At 35.7% G+C, this 13867-nt stretch overlaps 1 protein-coding gene across 3 annotated transcripts; it reads left to right on the top strand.

The window, feature by feature from the left end:
- The first annotated feature begins 1351 nt into the window (after window positions 1-1351).
- LOC113731086 (protein MALE DISCOVERER 2) lies at window positions 1352-10494 on the top strand. Of its 3 annotated transcripts, none has more exons than XM_027256143.2 (14): window positions 1352-1752; window positions 1958-2475; window positions 2597-2729; window positions 2952-3023; window positions 5230-5373; window positions 5475-5615; window positions 6761-6856; window positions 6948-7033; window positions 7114-7572; window positions 8817-9007; window positions 9158-9290; window positions 9390-9544; window positions 9662-9844; window positions 9944-10494. In XM_027256143.2, the coding sequence occupies exons 2-14, from the start codon at window positions 2358-2360 to the stop codon at window positions 10202-10204; spliced, it is 2172 nt and encodes a 723-aa protein (XP_027111944.1). In that variant the 5' UTR covers window positions 1352-1752; window positions 1958-2357; the 3' UTR covers window positions 10205-10494. The 3 variants fall into 3 exon arrangements, with proteins under 3 accessions (XP_027111944.1, XP_027111946.1, XP_027111947.1); XM_027256145.2 differs by having other exon boundaries at window positions 6972-7033; XM_027256146.2 differs by having other exon boundaries at window positions 6978-7033.
- Window positions 10495-13867: the final 3373 nt, after the last annotated feature.

Here is a 13867-nt window from a genome sequence, read left to right on the forward strand (position 1 = left end):
TATGATGTGTTTTAAGTGAATTCAAGTAAGTCAAGATATGAGAACGAGGAACGAGGATTTGAACTCGAAACTTTTAAATTATAGAATTTCTTCTATTCTTACTTATTTATCTTGCATGCTTTTATATCTAATTTTGGGCTAAAGAAAAACATCTATGGTAGTTAAATATGTAGATTCTCATATCATGCATGAATATTTTATGCTTTAGCCAAAAGAATTTTCAACGAGTGTTGTATTGCGCAAATAATAAATCAATAGTCGAAAATGGAAGCCTAATTGGGGCTAAGAGGGACGCACGCCATTTGCTCTCCAAATCAAATGACCTGTGGGGTGGGACCCGACCAACGGTTGTAAAACCGCGTCCGAGTACTTCGGATGTGGGGGCCCTCACCACCACCCATCACTACGGCCGGGCGAATCAATAGTCACACCAACTCCCCACCGGTTTACCGTTTACCGGTTGTGGCCCACATCATCAAGTCAAGTCGGGTCCTCTGCAAAGATTATTTTGAGCAGGAAAATTGTCCGGAAACAAGCATTTCAAAGGTTATTGTTAATATGCTCCCTCAAAGTTCAATAGGATCCTTTTTTAGACCCTCAATATTTCATTTTTGCCAGTTTTTTGTCGAGCAATGCTTGCATAAATTGGTTAAAAAAAGAAAGGTTTTTCAAGTTTGTTGAACCATATTTACTTGTTTTACTGGAGCAAGAAGGAGAATTTACTTTTACAATTTATTTATTTAAATCTTACATTTGTCTTTTGTTGAGAAAGTTTTAGTCTAGCGACTAAATTTGAAGTTTCAAGAATTATAGGTCTTGGATTCAGCTTTCCCATCTCCCTCCGTACTTCTTAAATCCAAATCTTCACCTATTTAAAAAAAAATTACATTTGCCTTTTAACTTTTTTGCATTTAACTCAAATATTGCATTTTGTGTGAGAAAGAAAAATTAGAGTTAAAATTTGAGATGAATATGAGATTCTATGGCCACAATTGATGGTTCATGTTTCTAATTTGAGCATCTGATGATTAGAGTTTCGACATATTATTCCCTCTCCCTTCCCTTTTTGTGAATTATTCCACCCAACTTTTCTTGTTTATTTATTTTAGTAAACAAAAAGATTCGAGACAACTAGGCAAGGATCACACTGTAATTTCATTATAAATACAGCTAATAGGAAATAAAAAGTATATAGCTTAGGAAATAAAAAGTATATTCTGAAAATAAGAGGACCATTACAGCAATTTTCCCTATTTGAAGAAAGAAAAAAAACCACAGAGAGTGACTCCACAAGTGAAAAAATAAAAAAAGGAAAATTCCAGGAAAATAACAACACGGTTTGAAGGGGGTGGTAGCAGTGGTCGGGGTGGTGTTGGAGAGAGAGAGAAAGTGAGAGCAAACAAACATTTTCTCTAGAGAGAGAAAGCTTCTCGTCTTTTCTTCCTCCATTTTTGTCCTTGTTTCAGAGAAGTTGATCGCAGAAGAGACAATGTTCCTCCTCTGAGATCATTCCTGAAAAGGGCAGTCAAGAAATTACCCAAATTTAAAAAAAAAAGAAGAATCCATCGTTTTCATTCAAATATAAGAAATATATATATATTTCCTTGACATCGTTTTTTTCTATATCCATCATCATCAGTTCCATCGACCCTTTAAATTTCATTACAAGATTCTTTGAAAAAACAACTCAAAGAATTTTGTACAGATATATCCTAGCATCAGATTGACTGCCCTTTTTGCCCATCCGTTTTGGTAAGTTTAACCACTTTGCATGCCTTTACATCTCCATGCATGACTTTTGCTTTTTTCTTTCGATACATTGCTTGATCATACGGTTATTCCATTTTGATGTTGTGACCCTTTATTCCTTTTTGTTATGGATGTTGTTTTGGCTCGTCAAAGAATCTTGCTGTCTAGATACATTACTTGAATGCTAATTCTGTTTTTCCTTTTTCAGCTAAACGTTTAATCGTGGAGAAATTTCGCGTAAAGGGATTTTATGCAATTGTAGCGAAAACGGAGTTCTTATAGTCTGAATTTAGGAAACATCAAAATGAGGGACCATGATTTTGTTAAGAGGTTCAAGAAGGGCGGTACATTTTGCATTCTTGATTGTAATTTACTTCTTTGTCTAGATTTTTATCTTTTGTGAGTGTTTTTTTTTGTGCTCGTGGTAGTTAGTATTTTCGTTTGTGTGGTTAATTAGTTCGGCTTAACTTTAATCCGAGTAATAGTATTACTCGGGGGGGCATTTAGTAGAAGAAAGCTGGCGTATTTGTGTAGTATCCTGTATATCTGGCTGTTGGCAGAAAGAAGATCTGCCTCCACCACCACCACCACCACCACCACCACAACATATGGTTCGAGGAGCAATGGGTGGTAGTTGGACTACTACTTATGAAATCAAGTTATCACGTTATTTGCTTTTGATTCTTGTTTTGAAAATTCAGGGATGCTTCACACTTAATTCTGAAGGTAATCATCGAGTTTTTGAGTTCAAGCCCTGCTGCTCATTTCAGTGTTCGCTAACTCTTTTTTCTTTTTGAAGGAAGTGTTCGCTAACTCTGAAGCTAAATGTAAATGTGTGACTTTTCAGGACTCACATTGTTGGAATTTCGAGGAAGAGTAACTTCTGATCCATTTCGAACTTTTTCAAATTGGAATCCTAGTGACAAGGATCCGTGCACTTGGTCTGGTGTTCATTGTGTAGATGGCAAAGTACAGATGCTGTAAGTCCCTTGTATGATTTATCACAATAGTTGCCCTTAGTCCTAAACGTGATTGTTCAAAGTTCAGTTCTTGTCGTAGTTTGTAAAACACCAAAAGTAGAGAAAGTACCCAAAGGGTATCATAGACGAGTAGCTTTTTAGCATATTTGAAATTAGACCTTGTTTGCCATTCTGACGGACCAACTTGTTGTTTGACAAATTGATGTCTGATATCTTGTACAGGGATCTAAATGGACGTTCTTTAGAAGGTGTACTGGCACCAGAACTTGGAAACCTCACCCACTTAAGATCTCTGTAAGTACTCCATCTCTGTGTAACTAGCTGATATCACAAGCTTAAAAGAAATTCTTTTTTTTCTCCTTTTACTGACCTTGATGCCTCTTAGATAACATCTGTGCAATTGATCATTGGATAAGTTTATAAAGTTTGTAATAGATGCCATTTTTATAATTTTTCTTTGAATGGAATCAAGTCATGATTGCAAATGCTTCTTTGAAGTCAATTGTCAGAGTAGAAGAATTTAGCTGTTATAGTTTCTATCTTCAGAAGTAAGATCAGCCACGTCCATGGTATTCTTATATCTTCAGGATGCACATTCTTGCTAAATGTTATTTTGAGCCACCAACCTAATAAAGCAGAACTTAAATTACTTACATTCCGTTCACTTTGGGCGCTGTGTGACACTTGTGTCTTCATATTAGACTCGTTTTGCAGACACCTAATTCAGTTTGTACTTGTTTATAGCCCTTAAAGCTTGAGAGATTAAGGGCTAGGCTACTAACTTGCTCAATTCACAAACTTACTCAGGCAATCGGAGTCACCCTGAATTAGCTATGGCTTAGAGTTATTGCACAATTAGCAATTGACAATTGAAATTATGCATATGAAGGGAATCAGACAGACAGAACTAGATAGAAAGAGACAGAAATGGGGAAGATAATTGTTGAATGTGACTACTTTGAAGCTGAATGTGATACATTAATACTTAACTAGGGAACTGTTAATATCTCCTTATCATTTTGCCTGTAATTAGCATGTCAACTTGACCCTAGTTTTTTGATACATTTTGATGAAATCAATGATCCGTGTGCACTCAATTTTTATCATGCATGTATCACTAGTAGATGTTGTCTGCTGAAAGGAGTACTACGAATTACTCTATTTTTATTCTTATCTCCCTGCTATACCTCAAATTTCCAGAGCAGAAGCCACTCATTTCACTATCATGTTCGCATATAAAGGTATCAAAAGATTGGCATAATAAAATTAAATGGTACCTTTTCGTGTCCTAATGCTTGATTACTAGCTTTTCTTAACAACCCTATCAAGTCGTGGCAATATGTTCTTGCACCAATAGGTGCTATTGGATGTACTTAACCAAGCATAGTCATTTTCATCTTTCCTAGATTATTTGCTCGCCTGATGTTTAAAATGATTTTTTCCATCAGTTATGGTGTGTGTGTTTCTTCCAGAATCTTCTTCAATTGTGTTTATTCATATGGCTTAATTATCATGCTTATATTAGTTTCCTTGAAATTTTACCTTCTGTAGTCGGATCTTTTCCTTCTTTCTGTATCCCACTTTTATGTTCCTTAAAAAGTTTCATTTCTTTCTTTCTGTATTTCATTTTTATGTGTTGATTAAGAAGTTTTTATTTTCCCAAGAAACTGGGGTGAAAATTTAACTTAATCAGCAAAGAAGCTGTGGTAGAGATTTGACTTAAATAATGATCACAACTATGAAGATCTTAGCAGTAGCATTGCACCAGTCCCACTATTTTGTAGTACACTAGGCTCATTAAACTTATGTTTACTGTGTTGTACTTGTTTAACAAGAAGTCTAATTTGCATAATAAATAATGGACTTTGTTATTCATGTACTCTCTACGAACCATATTTCAGCAGTTCATAACAAGTGCAGGGCACCAGAATAAGCCTGTCACAGAATCATTTTGCTGTTTACAAACTCAGAGCTGTCATATGAACTATTGAACTGTATAGCTGTCTTTTACATGGTATCTAGCATGGATTCATAATTTGGATGATAGTACTGGAATCCAAAGCATTGAAATTATAACACCACAATAAAGGCCTCAATGACGTGAATTATTGATGTTCTATTACATTTACCTTAACCAGCATATGCTATCATGTGAAAACGTACTTATGCTATTATCTATTTTGAAGCAATACGTAGCCCTTAACACTCAGAAGAAAATGTATACTGTATATTTCTTAAACTAGATAACCAGATAGCATCATCATTCATGAATTGTATTTCAAATGATTATGCACATTGGTCTTTGGGTATAAGCTATAGTAGTTAATGCACTTTGTTGATTTTCTAAATAATTTCTAGACATTACATGCTACATAAATTTCTGGCCTCAAGAGAGATTTATGCTTCAGATATTAATTGTACAGTGTCATTCAAAAGTCCTCTCTCATGCTATGAAACAGTTTGAATGTTTCCGGTTGATTTCCTCTGACCTTTTTATCAGTGTACTCTGCGAGAACCATTTTTCTGGAGTCATCCCTAAGCAATTTGGGTGGCTCGCAGCCCTGGAAGTGTTGGATTTGAGGAACAATAACTTGAGTGGGACTATTCCTGCAGAAATAGCATGGCTGCATTCCTTAAAACGACTGTGAGTAGAGAACTTTATCTTCCCTAAAACAATTTGGAATTATTTGCTTACAACTAAAATGTGCTTCTTTTATTTATTTATTAATTTATTTTGTATTTTAGGTTGCTTAGCAACAATAAATTTGTAGGAAGTATTCCTTTGGCGGTTGGGAAGCTTGATCAGCTCAAGGAAATGCAGTTTGATGTGAACCTTATCCCTGCTGCAGTAGAAGTTGGTTGTTTCAGCAGAAAAGTTGGGCACTGGTAAGACAAAAATAATTTCCCACTGAATGAAACTAGTATGGTGTTTCTTGGAGTTTTGTGTCCTCCCTCGGTGGACACGTTAGTCGCTCATAAAGAAATCAAGGTTGATCCGCTTCTAGGACCATCTGCGAGTAATTGGCCACTACTATCCTATTCAGATCTGTGGAATCAGGAATCGAACTAATACACTGAATTGAAGTAGGTCTGTGCAAATGATTTGCAAAATATTTGCTTCAATCTTCTGATCAGCACTTAAACTCTTATGAAGGAGTGAGCTTAGTCCACCCAAATAGAAGGCCTTGATCTTAAGAGGTCGTTATATGAAACCTTTAGGTGTGGATTAACACAGCATCTTTTTGATTCCTGTTTAGGGAAATTTTAATAAACAACCAAAAGAAAGATCAACAAAAATGATGGTAAGTACAAGTTAGATTGTGTTAGTTAGACCCAAATGTTTAACAATAATATCATGGGAATGCAGGAACTCCTGCACACTCCTTGGCTACTGGATATAGCTAGCAAGCTTCCTATAAACCTAATCCATCTCCCTCGTCTAAATAAGGTTTTCTGGCTCTCCTGTATGTGAATTGGTGCTAGATCCCTAGATCTGTACAATACTTGCATTTAATTATTCTCTTAACTGGAAAACGAAAGTAACTATCCCTGTGAAATCTAGATTTTTCTGTTATATCTGATTCATAAGGTCAGGTTTTTTCATACTTTTCATTCTTGATTCAGCCAACTGTAGTAATTGTACTTTTTTTGTACCCGTGCCTGTAATCTTTATCAACCAAAACATGTTTAGATTAGTTGATGAAAATCTTACTCCAGTTTTTGCACCATACCCAGAATGTCAAATCAGATTTAGGAAAATACTTCTATCTCTGGACCAGTTATTCTCCTTTAGCTACAGATGATTGAATCCAAACTTTATGTACTTAAAATCACGATCATCATTTAGTCGTACTTTATGGTTATCTTGTGATTCCAAGTGGTTCCTTTTTTTTTTTTAATGTTTTTCTTCTAAGGAGAAGTGATTCAGCTGTCTATTCATTGGTGTGATATACAATTCAAAAATCAAGCATCTCACCGAAGCATGTTCTCTTCTTCATTGTATTTGAGCTTTTCATTTCTTTTTTTGGCAGTGAGTGGTCAAGCAATCTCAAATCCTTGAGAAAAGAAGATTCCTTGCTGACACCAATCAAAGAAACGTTAAATCGCTACTTTGATCTGTTCCCCATGTAAGTGAAGAAAATATTTATTCAATCTGAGACAATACACAACTAATAATTTAGTACATCCAAATTTTATTCATGATATGTTTTTATAAAGGAAAGTGGACCATCTTTTGTTAAGGTACAGATTTGGGAAGGGCTCCTTCAGAAATGATGCCAGTGATTCCTATGACAATCTACCAAGTAATGCAATACTATCTTGGCTTGACTTATATTTAGAGTTATATGATTTTTGGATATGATGCTGATTTGGCTTTTAACAGGTGCATCTGAGCTAGATGTCAAACAAAATCTGCTGAACATGGCTGATGTTAGACGGCGAAAGCTGGTTGAGCAGCCTAATAATATTGCTGCGTACCCTTTTAATAATGGGAATCCAGTTGGAAATTTTAATTCTTATCCAAGCAGTACAAGTAGTGGGTCATTCCCTGCTGTTCCAAGCAAGAACAGTTCCTCTTCCATTCCTGCAGGTCCTTTGCAGCCTCCATCACCTAACACATCAAATCCAACCTCTGCCTCTGTCAACCAACCTGCTGACAAACAGCCTCCTGCAGCGGGGAACTCTGAACACACATGGAAGTATATAATTGGAATTTCAAGCGGTGGTTTCCTGCTCTTTTTTGCAGCAGCCATTCTTGTTGTCATCAGAGGTAGAACAGCAAAAAACATTGGCCCTTGGAAGACTGGATTAAGTGGACAGTTGCAGAAAGCATTTGTTACAGGTAATCTTTTGTTAATACTGAAGTGGTAGCATGCAGAATGTTGCATAGTTTTTGGCCATGGCCTCACCATATGTTTCCTGTCCCCAAAGACTCTGCTGATTGATTCAACTCCTGAACTGGATAACTTCGCTAGTGAAAACTTGGCTGGTTATTAGAAGCTTATTGGTGCCTTTGTGTACCCTCTACTCACCTGCAACTGTATGTTCAAATAGTCATTCAACTTTCCATATTTCTATATTTTGGAAATAATTTGACTGACAAGTGTCTTATCAGAACAACTTTTGTGAAGCTGAGTAGCATGAACAGGCAGGAAAAGAAACATGATAATTAGAGTAGAAAGGTAGGCACAAAAGCAATTCAAATGGAGACGTCTGTTAGCAATACTATAGAACGTAAGTTCCTTCGTTCCACATGGTTGCATAATACCCTTCACTGATCTCTTATATCAAGGGATCACTTAGAATATGTAAAACAACCAATGAGCTCAACAAAAATAACCTACCTGAAACAGATATTACATGTCAATTGTATAAGAATGAGGCAAAAGCTTGTCAACTGTATAGGATTGAGCAAAAAATTAAAGTCTATAGATAGTTCAAGGAGTTGAAGCAAAAGCATGTCTGTGATACATCAAACTATAAAATGACACTTTCAGACAGTCATGAAAATGGCTGTGAAATCCATTTATCCTGCAAGACCCTGAAGAGCACAGACAAATAGCTGAATATGTAATCAACTTGGTCTAGGATTTGTTAAAACATGCACTACTGTATTATGTTGTCTCTTTGTGTATTTAAATGAAAATTCCTGCTTGATCCTTTATCTTTTCTGAGTGGTTATTGTTTCTTGCTGATACTTGCTCTTATCACTTCCTTGACTTATCTTTTTGAAGGAACTATTGCTGTACTCATTGGATATTGCAAATTCATACTCTTCATAGTGATTGGGTCATGTCAAAATTTATACCCTTCCATATGGTCTTAAAGATCTTGCTTTATGTTAGGATGATGAATCTTATCTTTTCCTCGTCTGTGCCCCAAATTCATACCATGCAACAGTTGCAGCATTCGTTGGTGACTTGTATAGAATGAGTACATCCTTAAAATAGTTCTCTTAATAAAATGATCACCTTATATAGAGTACAGCTGCAATAGTGTATCAAGTAAACATTTTCTTGAAAAGTTTTTATAAACTGCATCTCAAGTTGCAGCTAACATGCATAAACCATCTATCTGAAATGGCAGGGGTCCCTAAGCTGAACAGTGCGGAACTAGAGACTGCATGCGAGGATTTCAGCAATATTGTTCAGGCACATGATACGGTGACTGTGTACAAGGGAACTTTATCAAGCGGTGTAGAAATTGCTGTTGCCTCAACTGTTGTTAATTCACTGAACGATTGGTCAAAGCGCGCAGAAATTGCTTTCAGGAAGAAGGTCAGTTTTCGTGGGTAGTTCTGGCAGGGTTGTAAATGATGAAAATCACTATGATCACTATCCTCAAAAATGTGATTATTGTGCGAAGTTATCTTCAGTTTTTCTTGAATGTAATACCTTATATGTAACTTTTTTGGTGCACTTTACTAGATCGATTCATTGTCCCGAGTGAACCACAAGAATTTTATGAATCTTATTGGGTACTGCGAGGAGGATGAACCTTTTGTGAGAATGATGGTGTTTGAGTATGCACCAAACGGAAGTTTATCTGAGCACCTGCATGGTAAGTTGGTAACTATAATGGCAACAAGATGTCTAATAGTTAAAAAGTTAAGTCTTCTGTTTACGAAGTTGCATTAACATGTTTTCTTTTGATTTTCAGTGAAAGAGCTTGAACATCTGGACTGGAGTACAAGGATGAGGATTATCATTGGAACAGCTTACTGTCTCCAGCACATGCATGGTCTCAATCCTCCACTTCCACATGGCCATTTGAACTCCAAAGCTATATTTCTGACGGATGATTATGCTGCCAAGGTAGGGTTGCATATCTTCGCACTGATTCTAGAGGTTTATTTAGATTGACCAGACTGTGTTTGTATCCTTCATAATGACTTGTGGAAACTTAACCAACTGAATTTGTGGCGGTCTCAGATTGCAGACATAGCCTTTTGGGATGAATTTGTTAAAAAATCTGCAGAGCATGAAGGACAGCAGTTGGAATATCCGCTACTTGAGGATGAAGAAAGTGATGTATACAATTTTGGATTACTGTTGCTCGAAGTAATCTCTGGGAAGCTTCCTTACTCAGAAGAACACGGGTCTCTCTTAAATTGGGTAAATTTCCTACCAGATTCTCTTACTTCCCTACCTTTTTAACTCTTCGAATCCATTTTACATCTTTTGCTTCAACATGACTTTTATCACACTGTTCAGGCTGCGGAATACCTGAATGACAAGAGAAGCATCAGCTATCTGATTGATCCAACGCTGAAGTCATTCAAGAATAACGAGCTTGACATCATCTGTGAGGTTATTGCAGAATGTATTCAAGAAAATTCAAGAAAGAGACCAACCATGAAGGAAGTAGCTACGAAATTGAGAGATGCCCTTGACATATCACCTGATTCAGCAACCCCACGGCTTTCTCCGCTTTGGTGGGCTGAACTTGAGATTTTATCTTCTGAGGCAGCTTAAATATTCAGCTCAGGGTCTACATGGTGCCTCAAGTTTGCATATTAGTCTTATCGTGCCTTCAACAAAATCGAAAATTCCAATATACATCATTTTTTTTTTCCAGTTTCTTTGGTATGCCATTTTTTTATTCTTATTCTTCAATTGTTTACTTCAAGCGGGACAAAACTTCGTCCCACGCACCTAAGTTATGTATATAGAGATTATGAACTGGCATGTAAGAGTTGTTTAACCTGCTGTTGAGTCAGAAAGAGATTTTTTATATGTATTTATCCTGTGTGTGTCATAGGAAACCCTGTGTAGGATTATCATTTACTCATGGTTTCAACATGACCAAATTTTGAAGTTTTGATGAGACTATAAATGGATAAGCTTTCATTGATCATATAGCAGGAAATTTGCTGCAAGCAAAAAGTTGTACACAACAGCTCAAATGTCTTGGTCTTAAATTCCTCGAGTCCTCCGAACCTCTGCAATGCAAGAAATCAACACTTCCGAATTTAGGTTGAAAAAGTCTCCAAGTTGCAACAAAAAGTCTCAAAGATAGATAAGACTATTTGGAAAAAAATATTTCTAATATATTTGTCTGCAACAAAAAGGGAATTTTTATTTCCAGCTCTTCGCATTGGATGAAGCAGACAAAACTTTGGATTTTAGGATAGGTACATGAATTTTCAAATTCTTTGAAAACAATAGAAGAATAATCATCCTGATTTAAGGATGAATTGGCTTGCGGATTTGAACTGCCAATGACTTGCTGATTTCAGCTGCCAGATGATCTTTAAATTTTGTAATGAAGAATTTGAAAACTACCAATACTTCAATCCGACTACTGTCGATCTAATGCTGGAGGGAGGCATGACAATGTTACATATTAAACCCCCGGCCGACAACTCGTTTTGGGCGAATAGTTCAATTGGTAAGTAAATTGGTTGAATTGGTAGGTTCTATAAAATAATTCTTTAAAGTTACATAATTAGGGGTGCAAACGAGTCGAGCTCGAGTCGACCTTTGGCTAATCGAGCCGAGCTCGAGTTAATTTTGTGAAACTCGAACTCGAGCTCGACGAGCTCAAAATATCAAGCTCGAGCTTAAAAAATAAAAAATAATTAATTTTATTTTATTTTTAAAAAATAAAAAATAATTATTTATTTTTAAAAATGAATAAAACAATAATTTTTTTAACAAATAATAAAATATTAGGGATATATATGTAATTTTACTATTAAAATAAAAAAATAAAAAATAAAAAATGTATATATAATTGAGCTCACGAGCCAACGAGTTTAATGTTTTTGAGCTCGAGCTAATTAAAATGTTTTTGAGCTCGAGATCGACTTAATTAGCTCGAGCTCGATAGTGACGAGCTCGAGTCGAGCTCGTATTCGAGCCGCTCGCGAGCGGCTCGATTCGCGAAACACCCATAGTTTTTAACCAAATCGTAGTTGTCTCGAACATAATTATGCTATTGTCAGTCTCATCTTTTGTGCTTTCTATTAATTTGGAGAAGTAGAAATTATAAAATCATACCAAGTATACTTGTAAATGATAAGCTGAATGAAAAGTTTGAAATAATTCGAGAAAGATGATCAAGGTCATAGTTTTTTCTCTTGGAAGATAAAAATTCATATTAATACAATCATTTTGGATTCCCGATCTCTCCATTCAACTGCCGGTTTCACTCGGTCCAAACAATTGTGTCTTCTGTTTTCGATTAGACCAGTAAACTAGCATGATTCTATAGTCAATTTACCAACTTGATCGATTCAATTGCTGTCTTGAATCGAATTTAATGACAATGTTTTAAAGCTTTTTTTTTTGTTAGTACAACATTTTTATAAGTAATCCTATACTAGGGGAGTGGAGAGAGCGATAGTGGTGAAGCCAACTAAACTATTGAGAATTCGAAGAAAATAAAATAATCTTTAAAAATATTTTAAAAAATCCTGAACGTGAAATGTCATAAGGAGTTTCAAATCCCTTAACTTCTAAAGAGGGACTTTTGTCTTTCTTTAGTGGCCAAGTAATCTAGCTCGATTGATAATGGGTACGTCAAATTGTTTGGTGTGTGGCATATAAGCTCGGAGCAGAGACTTTTTTTTTTTTCTTTTTGTTGTTTATCAATTATAAACAGTTTATCCTAATCCTACATTATAGGAGGGGAAGTGTCCAATTGTGCTATGTATGAGGACCGGAGAAAAAAGAGACTCCTGCAAACCAACAAGTGCATTACTGCCCCTTCTCTGAACTTGTCGGAGAACAGGAAGCCAACCTTCCCTAGATAACGCAGCTAGCGGGAGTCAAGCTCTCCACCTGCTCCCCAGAAGGACTCAAATTTGCCTCCTCGACCACTAGACCGAAGTCTTAGAGACTTAGGCCAAAGATTTTACTTGGCTAAAATTTACATTAATGCTTTGTCCTTGCTATAACAACTTCAATAAGAAAACTGGTTGAGCTTTTCCAGAAAAGCTTACAAGGGATTTCATGTACACATAATTCAACATAAAGCCATCCCCTCTCTCTATATATATCATGGTTCGCCAGAAAAAACATATATGGCTCACGAGACATGAAACATTGGGATGAACTCATCAATTGAGAGCGCAGCCAGGTTGACTAAGAATGACATAGTATCCAGTTATGGCATCTTTGAAACAAAATTAAATCAATTCTTTGGTGATTGAGACATCATATATTTTGCACACAATAGCATGCATATTCTTCTTCTTCTTCTTTTGGGTAATAACAGATAAATAGCATATTCTCAATTCTAACCTTTTGAGTTCTGTACTCATGGTATCTTCTTATTATGATATGACCTTGAGCTCTTTAATAGAATTATTTTCTGGTTTTTTAACATTACATTTTTCATAAAAATAAAAAAGACAAGCCACACCACATCATTACCGGCAGGGACGGAGCCAGAAATTTATTTTTGGGGGGGCTAAAGTGTATTAAAAAATTTTTTTTTGACGAAATAAATATATTTAATAAGTAAAATTTAGAATCAATAATTATAAAAATAATAAAAACATATAATTATACATACCCAAAAATTTGTTCTGAATTTTTGGGTATGTAACTTACCCAAATCTACAAATCTACAAAAGAAACAACGAAAACAGAAGGCCTATCAAGATATGTATAGTACTCGGAGGCATAAACCGCTCAAAAAAATAGATTAAGAATTGCCCATCGCATACTAAAATAGTTTAAAAATTGCCCCTTTCATATGAATTTGATAAGTTCTTGGAAATCTCAAAATGCTCCAAAAAAATACTCTAAACTATCAATAATCTATCACTCACCCTGCTTATTGATTTCATGATCAGAATTCGAAATAAAATAAAAAACTAAGGCGGTCAAAAAGCGAAATAGCAGGAAAACTTTGATAGTAATTGCAAATTTAATTCTTCTTGAAGTGCAAGGGATGTCATAAGCGTTAAATCAAGAACTTTTCTAAATTCCAGGAAATACATTTACAGCATTCTTTGTTCCAGAACATACATTTATAACAGCACCAACAACTATTGTTGGCAAGCTTCTTGATCAACAAAAGAAAGCCCACTCCACCATATAGTTCATGACAGCGATGCACAAAAAATACTTTGCCAACAACCAAACATCTGAAATAAAAAAAAAAGGCTATGTTTCCCAGGCTCTATG

This window comes from Coffea arabica, chromosome 2e (assembly GCF_036785885.1).
Source record: "Coffea arabica cultivar ET-39 chromosome 2e, Coffea Arabica ET-39 HiFi, whole genome shotgun sequence".
In the NCBI taxonomy this organism is placed as follows: domain Eukaryota; kingdom Viridiplantae; phylum Streptophyta; class Magnoliopsida; order Gentianales; family Rubiaceae; genus Coffea; species Coffea arabica.